Source organism: Plasmodium relictum, assembly GCF_900005765.1.
Source record: "Plasmodium relictum strain SGS1 genome assembly, contig: PRELSG_00_v1_384, whole genome shotgun sequence".
In the NCBI taxonomy this organism is placed as follows: Eukaryota; Apicomplexa; class Aconoidasida; order Haemosporida; family Plasmodiidae; genus Plasmodium; species Plasmodium relictum.
Genome location: NW_021628607.1, coordinates 1 through 13,695, shown reverse-complemented (window position 1 = coordinate 13,695; position 13,695 = coordinate 1). Strand labels below are relative to the sequence as shown.

Here is a 13,695-nt window from a genome sequence, read left to right as displayed (position 1 = left end):
TGTATATTTTGAAATAACATTGAATATAATAAAATTTTGACTTTATTAATTATTATAGTTTATCTGTATGTTTTTAATTAAAAGAATAAGTAATTCTTTGTAAATAAAAACTCATTTATAATAATTAAAAAAACTAATATATATATATAAGCGTATATTTAGTTATACAATGCTCTTTATTAATTTGTTTGTTTAATACTCTAGCAAAGTCATTAAATGACCAATTAATAAATCAAATATATAAAATTAGCTTATTATTAAGGAAAATAGAAATCAGACGGGCACTGACGTTAGTTAAAAAAAAATATATATGTATATATACATAGTTATATTTTTTTTGTTTATTTTATTTTTATATCTTTGTAATTTAAAAAAAAATATATTTTAATTTTTTTTTTCTTGGGAAGTTGATCTTTTAAGTTGAAAGATTATTAATTTTTAATTGAAAGATAAAAAATTAATGTATAAGCAATATAAAGTTTATACTGTATTTGATTTATATGTTTTGAAATAATATTGAGTAACTTCAAGTTTTATTTTGGTTATTTTTTTATAAATTTTATAAGTATTTTTAATTAAAAACATATAATTATTTTTTTGTAAATAAAGATACATTCATAAAATAAACATGTCTGTTAAGCAATACAAAATTATTTAATTCAAATTAAATATTATATATAATAAAATAAGTATATATATATATATATATATATATATATATATATATATATATATATATACACTTAGTTATATATGCTCTTTATTAAATTATTTGTTCAATACTCTAGCAAAGTCTTTGAATGGGAAATTAATAAATCACTAATAAATTATGAAAAGTAAAAAGTATTTAGAATATAATGATATACATCAAGTTAAAATTAAATATTTTCTATATTTTAAAAAGTATTATAGCAAAAATATGTCTTTAAAAAAAATGTGAAAATTATTATTTTGTCATTTGTTTTCTTTGTAAATGAAGTGATACTACTGAGTATTATTTATAAATAAAAATAGTATAAGTCAAATTAAAAAAAAAATAAATAATTTTTAATTTTTTATAAGATTCTTTTTGCTACATATTTTAATAAATATTATAACTAGAAAAAAAAAAAATCATCTTAAAATTATTTCTTTTTTTTTTTTTTGAACTTAATTCGGATAATGTATATGCTTTTTTAATATGTTGATAATATCAAGTATATGCAACTATATTTTTGTTTTTTTGAGCAAATGAATATGTTCTCTATCTTTTTCTCTTCTTCCTTCTATAATTTTATTAATTTATTCTTGTTTTAAAAAATTTTCATAATTCAAATGATTTTTCATCATGTACTTTTTAATTTATCTCCACATGTAAAATTATGTTTGTAATTAAAAGACTATTTTTTATGATTTAAGAATTTTAATATTCTAGAAATGAAAATGTATCACAAAAATACAATAAAAAAAAGAGAGATAATAGAAAATCGATATAAAGATCAGAAAAGTTATTTTTTTTTACAATGGAATGATAATAAAATAGAAACTACTGATGTATATAACTCTTAAATAATTAAAAAAATATTCATTATGAATTATAATAATTTTTTTTACAAAACTTATTTTTTTTTTAAATTAAACTTAAAAATTGTATATTTAAATTTAAATTTTTCAATTCTTTATAAATAATTATAAATGCAAAAGTGAACTAATAAAATTACAATAATTTATTTTAATACTTCTAAAAAAAAAATACTTATTTCACAAGAAAGTGCTTTTCTTCAAACATAAATATTTATATTTATAAAGAAATTTTATTAAAAAATAGAAAATGAGAAAAAAAATATTCAATCCGAATGAAAATCATGCTTTATATATTTGTATTAAAAGCAGTTTATTCAATAATGTAAAATAACAAAAATGAAATATATAATACATTTATATAAAAATCTTTTGTAAAATGTTTTTTTTTCTTTACTACTTTATTAATTTTTATTTTAAATAATATGTTTTTATTTAAATAATTATTTTATTTTTTTTCTATGAGACAATTTTATCTAAAAATAACTATATTATTAGAAATTACTCGGAAAAAACAAATTACAAATAACTTCTTATTATGAAATATTTATATTTAGAAATTATAACAATTTAATATAAAACCTATTAGTATGTTTAATGATACTATAGTAACTTTACATTTTTGACTAATGTTACCATTTTTATTTGCACTATTTGAATGCTTTAGTATTATTTTAACATAATATAAAATTAGCATTTGAATGATTGTATGGAATATATATTTATATACTCTTTTTTTAAATCATATATTTAAACTAAATAATAGAAATAATAAACACAATAAGAATTAAGGATTGAATGAATACTGAAAAAAAAATCAATAAAAGAAAAACTAGAAGTGCTTCACAATATGGGCATCAATATGACACCTGGAAGGAACAAATTATCAATAATTTTGATAGTAGACTTAAGGATGTTAATATAGAAGGAGATAAAGAAAAAAAAAAAGGACTTTGTAATGACTTCAATAATAACGTAGACGACACAAAAGATGATTTTATTGAAAATAAATATAAATCATTAAATGTTCAAAAAGATCCTAAAGAATTATGGAAGCAAATCGAAGAATCTATAAAAAACAAAATGAAACAGTATTCCAATCTCTCCTGTGAGAGAATACCTAGGAAAAAAAAAAATCCTACATCCACTTCTACACCTATGAAAACCTCTATACCTACGAATAAACCCACATCAAATAATAGAACTACATTCAATGCTACACCAACGCCTTCATATGCATCTATATCTACATTCACAAATACATCAATAGCTAAAAGTACATTAGCACCCCAACCTACATTAAAACCTGCAACTACACCAAAACAAATAAGTGCATCAATACCTTCAACTATATTAAATGCTACAAAAATGAATTCAGGCGCTGTATTGAGTACTTTAAAAAATAATACATCCGCACATAATTTATCTACAAACATTATTCCTAAACATCAAAATTCTAGTACCAATGGAAGTTCTATTAATAATTATATGTTTTATGGTAATAGTAGCACTCCGTCTATTCCATTTTCATCTGTTAATGTTGTAAATACTACGAATCCACCTCCAGGTGTTTTTATTAAAGATTCGTCTACAGTTAATACATCTACCATTATTCCTATTTTTGTTTCCTTGGGATCAATTTTGGGAATTCTTCTCCTTCTTATACTTCTGTATAGAGTAAGACAAAATGATCATATAAATTGTGTATATATACTTGTATTTTTTTTAATTATTAATATTACTGAAAAATATTAACAGAAAAAAAATATATCTTATAAATTAAATATTTTCTATTTATGTGTAATAGTGTACTTTTATTGGGTGGTGTCTTGGTAATCGTAAATCAAAGAAAAAAAAAAAACAGAAAAAAAAGAAAAAAGTACAAACAGATAGTGTACCAATATCCTTAGGACTTTCAAATAAAAAATCAGAGAGTAATATAAAAAGTTTTACGGTAAATTCTAAGGAAAACACTTCTATATGCAAAATTATATTGGAAAATGAAATGTACAATAAAGAAGAATCTAAAGAAAATGAATATAAAGAAATAACCGAAAATATAGAACAAAATGAAATATATGGAAAGGAAAAATCTAAAGATAATGAACATAAAGAAAACATAGAAAAAATAGAAATAGAACAAAACGAAAGATATGGCAGAGGAGAATTCATAAAAATTAAACATAAAGAAAAAATAGAAAAAAAAGATAAATTAGAAGAACAAAATATGATATATGGAAAAGAAAAATCTAAAGAAAATGAACGCAAAGAAAAAAGAGAAAGAAAAGAAAATGTAGAAGAACAAAATGAAATATATGGAAAAGAAAAGTCTAAGGAAAATAAGAATAAAGAAAAAAGTGATAAAATAGAAAAAGTAGAAGAAAATGTAATGCATGGCAAAGGAGAGTCCAAAAAAATTGAACATAAAGAAAAAATAGAAAAAAAAGATAAATTAGAAGAACAAAATATGATATATGGAAAAGAAAAATCTAAAGAAAATGAACACAAAGAAAAAAGAGAAAGAAAAGAAAATGTAGAAGAACAAAATGAATTATATGGCAAAGGGGAATCCAAAAAAAATGAACATAAAGAAAAAATAGAAAGAAAAGAAAATGTAGACCAAAATGAACTATATGGCAAAGTAGAATCTAAAAAAATTGAAAATAAAGAAAAAATAGAAAAAGTAGAAGTAGAACAAAATGAAAGATATTGCAAAGAAGAATTTAAAGAAAATGAACATAAAGGAAAAATTGAAGAACTAGAACAAAATGGAATATATGACAAAGGAGAACAAAAAAAAAGTGAACATAAGGGAAAAATAGAAAAAGTAGAACAAAATGAAGGATACGAAAGAGGAGAATCCAAAAAATTTGAGCATAAAGAAAAAACAGAAGTAGAACAAAATGAAAGATATAGCATAGGAGAATCCAAAAAAATTGAACATAAAGGAAAAATAGAAGTAAAACAAAATGAAATATATGACAAAGAAGAATCTAAAAAAATTGAAAAAAAAGAAAAAATGGAAGTAGAAAAAAATGAAATATATGACCAAGAAGAATCTAAAAAAATTGAGCATAAAGAAAAAATGGAAAGAAAAGAAAATATAGAACAAAATAAACTATGTGGGAAAGAAGAATCTAAAGAAATTGAACATAGGGAAAAAATAGAAAGAAAAGAAAAAGTAGGAGAACAAAATGAAAGAAATAAAGAAACAAAGAGCAATATTGTGAGAATAAACAAAATGTGGAAATGGAAGACTGTAATTGAAATACATATGATGGTATTAGAAGAATGTCAAAAGGAGGAGTGGGAATTGAATAGAAGAGAATTTCTAAGCATTTGTCTAGAAGAATTCAAAGAAGGTATGCATCCGAGTGTAATTAACAGTAATATGATAGTGGAAACATATCAAGAAAAAATTACTAATATTTTTTTGGAAGAAAGGCCTCTATGGAAAATATGGACGGAATGGAATGGTAAGTTGATAGAGAAATGGAAAAAAGAACCATGGTTTAAAAATTTGAAAAAAGAATGGAAAAAAGAGGTAAATAAATCTGTAGAATTAATAGAAAAAGAAGAGATGATAAAAGGTGCAAAAAAGGGAACAATTAACCTTATGCTAGAGAGACAAAAAATAATATGGAAGAAGTGGATACAAAAGCAAAATAAGTTACATACTTTTGATGAAGAAGAATTGTTAAGACAATTATTACTAAAATATGCAGCAGAAGAAGAAATGAAAAAAAATATAAAAACAGTAGATAGAGAAAAAATAAAAATGGAGATAGAGAAGAGAGATAAAGAAGTTAAGGATTCAAAAAAAAATAAATACATATCGAGATTAAGAATAGAGATACACATGATGGTATTGGACGAGTGCAAACGAGAGGAGTGGATATTGAACAAAAAAGAATTTCTGAAAACATGCATAGGAGAATTAAAATTACATGATAATTCAGATGAAAAAGAACTTTTAGAAGTGGAAGAAGAGATAATGAAAAACATTATATTTGAAAAAAAAAAAGACGAATTAGAGAAAATGAAAGAAGAAAAACATTTTATTGAATTAAAGCAAGAATGGAAGAATAAGGAAAAGAAATATATGAGCGAATTGAATAAAGAAAACTTATTGGATGATAATGAAGAAAGAATTGAAAATCCCATGTTACAAAAACAAAAGGTTATATGGAAGAAACATTGGGAAGAGATACATAAGAAGTTAGAGAGAAAAAATAAGGAAGAGTGTTTTATAAAGTTGATGGATGAATTAAAGAAAAGAGAAGCGAATATAAAAGAAATAGATAAAATTAATGTAGCACAAAAAAATATAAGAGAAGATGAAATTGAAAAAGAAAAAAAAAAAGAATACATACAATTAGAGAAAAAAGAAGAAAAAAAATGAAACATGTGGAAAGAAAGGTAGAAGAAATAAAAAAAAAGAATAATTATATGACATTGAGAAAGAAGCCGAAGAGAAAAACTATAATTGAAATACAAATGATAATAATAGAGGACTGTAAACAGGAAGAATGGGAATTAAACAAAGTAGAATTTTTAGAAATTTGCTTGAATGAATGGTTAAAATGTGAGGAATTAATTGAAGATGTAATGGACAAAGAAGTCACGCTGAGAGGAGAAAAGGAAAGCAATAATGTAGAATTAGAAAAACAGAAGATGTCGAAGAAATGGGTAGAAAGACAAAGAAGGCTACTGGAAAAATGGGAAAAGGAAGAATGGTTTAAAAATTTGAAAGAAGAATGGAAAAAGGAGGAAAATATGTATACAGAAATAAAAGATAAATTAGAATTCATGGATAGACAAGATAAAATAGAGAGTAATCCTACATTAGAGAGGAAAAAAGAAATATGGAAGCAATGGTTACGGAGACAAAGGAAGGTATTTATAGATTATTATAACGAGAGATGGTTTACAGAGCTATTAGAAGAATATGAGAAGGAAAGATATGAATTTATAAAAGAAAACGAAGGAAATATAGAAGAAAAAAAAAAAAATTCAGAAAAGAGAAGAGAAGTAGGGATAATAAAGGAGGAAGTAGATAAGAAAAAAAAGAAGGAAAAGTTAATATTTAGTATGTGTGCAGAGATACATATGATGGTATTAGACCAATGTAAAAAGGAAGAGATAGAGTCCATGACAAATGAGTTTCTTAAATCATACATAGAACAAAAGAAAGAACATGAAGGATCCTGTGAACAAGAAATGGGAAATAAGAAAGTAGATGAAATAGAAAAAGAAAGAGAAATGAATATTATGATAGAGAGAAAGAAGGAAAAATGGGAGTGTTGGAAAAAAGAAAATTGGTTTCAAGAGTTGAAGTTGAATTGGAAAAAGGAAATGATACACATGAAAGAAATGACGGATACTATAAGAGAAGAAGTAGTAAATCCCATGTTAGAAACGCAAATAATTGAGAAATATTGGAGAGAGAGACAAAGGAATATTTTAAAGAAACGGAATAAACAAAATGTACATGAAAGGTCGATGAAAAAGAACAAAGATGAAAAAACAATGGAAGAAGAAAATGATGAAGACGATTTAAAAGAATGGAATATTACAATATTATAAATCTTAGTATAGTATACACTATATAATTATAGATTCTTAATTTATTTATTAATTATCCAATTACTTTTTAGAGAACTAGTTATTAATAAAAAATATTTTAAGAATTTATAATAATAAACGTCATCTTTCCAGTCAGGAAAATAAAACTATTCATGTACTGGTGATTATTAAAAAAATGTTATTAATCTTTCGTAATATAAAATTAGCTTACTGATTTATTAATTGATTGTTTAATGAATTTGCTAGGTCATTAAACAAACAAATTAATAAAGAACATGTATAATTAAATATACAGATTTTTATATATATATTTATTCTATTGTATTCATAGTAATATTTATAATATACGACATTTAATTTAAACTAAGCAATTATATATTTCATAACAAGCATATTCTTAATTTTACAAATGTATTTTTATTTATAAAAAATAGGTACATTCTTTTAATTAAAAATAAATACAAAATTAAGTTATAACAAAAACTAAACTCTAAGTTATTCAATGTTATTTCAAAAAAATACAAATCAAATATAACATAAAAACATTACATCATTTGTTATCAATTTTTTTATATTTTAATTAAAAATTAATGATCTCCTAATTTCAAAACTTCACACACTTTATAAAAAAAAGAAAAATTAAATTATTTTTTTTTTTTTTAGAATTATAAAGATGTATAAAAAAAAAAAATAAAACAATATATATATATATTTTTATAAGTACCATCAATGCATGGTTGTCTTCTATTTTTCTGACTATTAAGCCAATTTTATAATACAAAAGATTAATATATTTTTTTATTAACCAGCAATATAGAATTTCTTAATTAAAATTAATTGTTATTTATTATAAATAGTACTATATATATTTTAAAAAAATAAGTATATATATTAAAAATTAATATATTTAGTTATGCATGCTTTTTATTAATTTCCCATTCAAATACTTGCTACAAAATTGACCAAACAAGTTAATAAAGAGCACGTGTAAATAATTATACGGATTTTTAATTTTATACTTATTTTTGCTATATAAATAAATAAATTTATTAACAAAATATTTAATTTCAGTAGCTTTTTATTTCTTCAGAGGTATTTATTTACTTTAAAAAATGTACATTTTGTTTTTATGAAAAAATTAAATTCTCTTTTAAATTATAATTATGTAAAATAATTTAATTACAACAAATAACAAATTTAATTTAAAGTTATTTAACCGTTTTTAAGATATAAAAAATTAACATAAAAAAGCAATATATTCCTTATTTGTTCTAAATAAAAAGTTTTATATTCTTTCGTCTTTTACAATCAAAATTAATTCCTTTCTCCCAACGAAAAATTTTTCTCAAAAAATAAAAAAGTTATACATTTGTTTATTTTTTAAAATAGAGAAGGTATACGACTAACTTGCATTTTCCTGATAGTAAAACTAAATTTTTTATTATAAAAGGTTAATAATATCTTTTATTAACTCATTTATTAATTTTATATTAAATAATTTTGTTAAAGTATTAAACAAACAAATGAATCAAAAGTATATATAATAAATATATGGATTTATTATATATATATATATATATATATATACTTATTTTATTATATACATAGAAAAATTTATATTATATGACATTTAGTTTGAACTAATTAATTCTATATTACTTAACAGATATATATTTAATTTCACAAATATATATTTATTTACAAAGAATAAGAATATTCTTTTAATTTAGAAACACACACAAATAATTATATTATAATAAATAACATAATTAAATTTTAAAGTATTCTCTGTTATTTCAAAATATGAAAATAGAACATGATACAAACATTATACTTTTTATTTATTAAAAGAAATAAAAAGTTTTCTTATAGTGATTTATTAATTGCCTTCTCAAAGACCTTGCTAGAGCATTGGACAAACAAATTAATAAAGAGAATGCATAACTAAATATATGTTTTATGTGCATATATACATTGGCATTTTATAATGTTGATTAATAAAATTAGTTATTAACCTTTTGTAGTACACTAGGCTAGTTTATTACTTGTGTATGTACAAGTTAGCCATGCACTGACGCTAGTTAATAATAAAAAAAAAAAAAAATAAAGTTATTTTTTTTTGTGGTCGAAATTATTTTTTTGTTATGTTATGTTATGTTTTAATTTTTGTGTTTTAAAAAATTAAAAGAAGAAATGTTAACTTATTAAAACTTAAGAGATAAAAGAAATGTTTATGTATTATTCAATGTATATTTTTAAATAACATTGAATATAATAAAATTTTGACTTTGACTTTATTAATTATTATAGTTTATCTGTATGCTTTTAATTAAAAGAATAAGTAATTCTTTGTAAATAAAAACTCATTTATAATAATTAAAAAAAAAAACTAATATATATATAAACGTATATTTAGTTATACAATACTCTTTATTAATTTGTTTGTTTAATACTCTAGCAAAGTCATTAAACGGGCAATTAATAAATCAATTGTATAATATTTATTATTATGCATTAAATTATTCTGTATTACTTAACAGGTATTTGCTTACTTTTATAATTGTGTTTTATTTACAAAGAATATGTATATTCTTTTATTTAAAAATACACACTCAAAATTTATAACAAATAACAAAAATTAAAACTCTGATTTATTCAATGTTATTTCAAAATATATAAATTGAATGCAACATAATTATTATACTTTTTTATTTATTAAGTTTTTATATAAGTAAAAATTAATTCTCTTTTTAATTCGAAAAAACGTCAATCCAAAAAAAAAAATTTAAAAAAAAATAATTTAATTTTTTTTTTTTAAATACAAGCATGTATATGCAATAAAATAAACAAAACAAAAAAATAACTTTATATATATCTTTTTTTTTTAGCTAGAGTCAGTGCATGGCTAACTTATATTTTTCTGACTAGAAGCTCATTTTATTTTACAAAAGGTTAATACCAATTTTTTTAATAATCAATTATATTGATAATTATTTAAATAATATGTAATTATTTCTAGAAAACCATTTTATGATACATAAATTTAGTAGAGATTTCTTTACATTCTCTTTATTAATTCGGTTATTTAAAATACTGTAAAAGTAATAAAATAGCCAATTAATAAATCATATATGGAAAAATTATTTTTATTTATGAATTCACTAAATAATCCTTTTTTTTGCAAAAAAAAATTTTTTTTTAATATGTATTTTTATTATTTTTCTTTTTCTGTAAGCTTTATAAACCTTTGGTTGGCGTAATATAATGCAAGCAAAATATTTTCTGTATTATCCATTTCTTCATGATTGAAATTATTTCTTTCTTTATTTTTATATATTATATTATGAACGAAATTTAAAACTGATATAATTTCCTTTATTTTATTTTTTAGATCATTTGATGCTTGAATATTTTTCATATCATATTTCACACTAGCAAATAAACGTAAATTTACCATATTTAACTTAACTTTTTCCATTTTACATTTTTCAGTTTCTATTTGAGAAAGTAATTTCAATTGTAATTCCTCTGTTAAAATTTCTTTTGTTTCATATGAAACACCTTTCCTTTTTTTCAATGAATTCATATTTAATAATGATTTACGTATTTTCATAATAATGAATAACTGTTTCTTAATAAATGAAGCTCCAATCAATTTCACAAGGGTTTCATAAAGAGAGAATAAATTATTTGCAGCACTTTCTTTATTTATTAAATCATTGAAGGATATACCATTCTCATTTTTGTCATATAAATTCAAATTAAAAATTTTAGATGCTTCATTATAGTACCATAAAATACACTTTTCTTCCTCTAATAAAAAATCATAAATCGCTTTTAAGGAATTTTTTTTATAGGGTTTATTTAAGTATTGCTTTAATTTTTCCCTAGTTTTTAAGTTTTCTTTTTTAAAAAAAAAAAAAATAGTTTGTATTATTATACCGTAGTCTTCATATGATAAATTCAATAAATTCAAAAACTCACCAAGTTTGGCCAAATTATTTCTAATAACTGTATTTATCTGTACATTAAGAAGAGTTATAATCCTTTGAACAATGCAAAAATAAACACGATCCCCTAATATAAATCCGTTTTTAAGTGATTCTTCTATACATTCTATTAACTTATCCATGAATTTCAATAATTCAAAAATACGCTTTAAAGTTTCAAATGATAGAATAAATGAAGGAGAAAATAATTTATTATGCATAGAATTATCTATAATAAGTGATTTAAAATAACATATGTCCTGTAGAAATTTATATTCATCGTTTAAATCATGAAGAATTTTTAAAAAATGCTTTATTCTTTCAAATATTTCTTCTATCCTATTAAATTCATGATTTACTGTATATCTAAATGACAAAATAGAATTATTAATTTTTTTGACTAATTTTATTCCCTCTATATTTTGATCATAATAATTTTTTATTACTTTTAGATCAGAATTATTAATTTTTTGTATTTCCTCAGTTATTATGTCTCTCAATGACAAAATGATTATGTTCAATTTTTTTTTTAAATCATTATATGTATCTTTGTATTCATTTTTTAATATATCTCTTAATTTTTCTAAATTTGGAACTACATCACGTGATAAGCAATTAATTTCCATTTTGAAAATATTTGAAACAGAACAAACCATATTTTCACCATTTTTATTATAAGTGTATTTTTTTCTTGGAGAAATATATATACGATCTCCAATATCCTGATCATCTGAATCATCAATATCTTCGTAATTTCTCTTCTTTCCACTTCTTTTGTATGATTGTGCATCACCACTATTAACATCCGTACTATAACTAAAAATAAAGTAACATTATTACATATATGTATATAATATCCTAGATAAAAAAAATTTTATGTGGATTCTTAAAAAAATGCATACTCATTAACGGATAAGTCGTTAAAGAAAATTTGTTTGTTAAATTCATTTTCTCCACAAATTTTTTCATCAATTTTTCCATCTCCTATATATTCTTCTGATGTTTGTTTTATTGTATTTACTAAGCTTGGATCTTCTTCATTATTGTTAATAGTTGTAGAGGGTCTAAAAAAAAAAAATATGCATGCATACATATATAGAATACTTAATTAAAACAAGAAATTTTATATGTGAAAATATTTAAAAAAACACATACTGATTTATAGAAAAACTAGGAAAAATATTTTCTAGTTCAGTGGATTCTTCATTTGCTATGTGCATTAATTTGTTTGTGCTAGAGGATCTTTCCTCAATATAAAATATTAAATTTTGTCTAAAAGTAAGGAACATCATATATATATATATATATATAAAATATTTACTTAAAATACTATATACATGAAAATAATCAAGATGATATATACTGTTCTATAGGAGGATTAAAAGGAATAGTTTCTAATTCAACAAATTTTTCATGTTCTTTATTTTCTGTGAGCATTAAATTGCTTGTACTGGAGGGTATACCAGCATTCTTAATTGTTGAAGATTGACTAAAAACAAAATAAATTACATATATATATAAAATATTAAATAAAAATAAAATGTCTTCTATGTATAGGTATATTAATATACTCTCCTAAGGGTAACTCAAGGAATCCTTTTTCCAAATAATTGGGAGTAACTTGTGAATCACTAAAAGTATTCGATAGATTATAAGAATCTTCATGCTCTACATTTTTTTTTCCCATTAAATTTATTCGAGAAGACTCTTTTTCCGTATGAATAGTTGAATAGTCCCTAAAAATAAAACATATAACATACACATAAAACCTTTGGTTAAAATGAAAAATTGAAATATATAAAAAGCATATACTGTTCAAGGGATAAATCGATGGATTCTGTTCGTGAATCTGGTGATGTATTTAGAATTTCATCCAAAATATTTTGTAATTCAACAAGGTCTTCATGTTCTACATTTTTTGTTCCCATTAAACTTATTCGATAAGACTCTTTTTCCGTTTGAATAGTTGAATAGTCCCTAAAAATAAAACATATAACATGCACATAAAACCTTTGGTTAAAATAAAAAATTGAAATATATAAAAAGTATATACTGTTCAAGGGATAAATCGATGGATTCTTCTCTTGAATCTGGTGATGTATTTAGAATTTCATCCAAAATATTTTGTAATTCAACAAGGTCTTCATGTTCTACATTTTTTGTTCCCATTAAACTTATTCGATAAGACTCTTTTTCCGTTTGAATAGTTGAATAGTCCCTAAAAATAAAACATATAACATGCACATAAAACCTTTGGTTAAAATAAAAAATTGAAATATATAAAAAGTATATACTGTTCAAGGGATAAATCGATGGATTTTTCTCTTGAATCTGGTGATGTATTTAGAATTTCATCCAAAATATTTTGTAATTCAACAAGGTCTTCATGTTCTACATTTTTTGTTCCCATTAAACTTATTCGATAAGACTCTTTTTCCGTTTGAATAGTTGAATAGTCCCTAAAAATAAAACATATAACATGCACATAAAACCTTTGGTTAAAATAAAAAATTGAAATATATAAAAAGTATATACTGTTCAAGGGATAAATCGATGGATT

At 21.5% G+C, this 13,695-nt stretch overlaps 2 protein-coding genes across 2 annotated transcripts; one reads left to right on the top strand and one right to left on the bottom strand.

The window, feature by feature from the left end:
• Positions 1–2,358: 2,358 nt before the first annotated feature.
• Positions 2,359–7,146, top strand: PRELSG_0026900 (surface-associated interspersed protein (SURFIN); the record flags this gene model as incomplete). Its single annotated transcript, XM_028675656.1, is given in 3 exon segments — positions 2,359–3,237; positions 3,368–5,959; positions 5,962–7,146. Coding segments are annotated over 3 exon segments (4,656 nt in total).
• Positions 7,147–10,360: 3,214 nt separating this feature from the next.
• PRELSG_0026700 (fam-j protein) lies at positions 10,361–13,593 on the bottom strand (the record flags this gene model as incomplete). The annotated part of the gene is made up of 8 exons (XM_028675645.1): positions 10,361–11,951; positions 12,038–12,199; positions 12,291–12,407; positions 12,499–12,624; positions 12,707–12,871; positions 12,948–13,112; positions 13,189–13,353; positions 13,430–13,593. Coding segments are annotated over 8 exons (2,655 nt in total), but the record flags the coding sequence as incomplete, so codon positions are not given.
• Between the last annotated feature and the right edge of the window lie 102 nt (positions 13,594–13,695).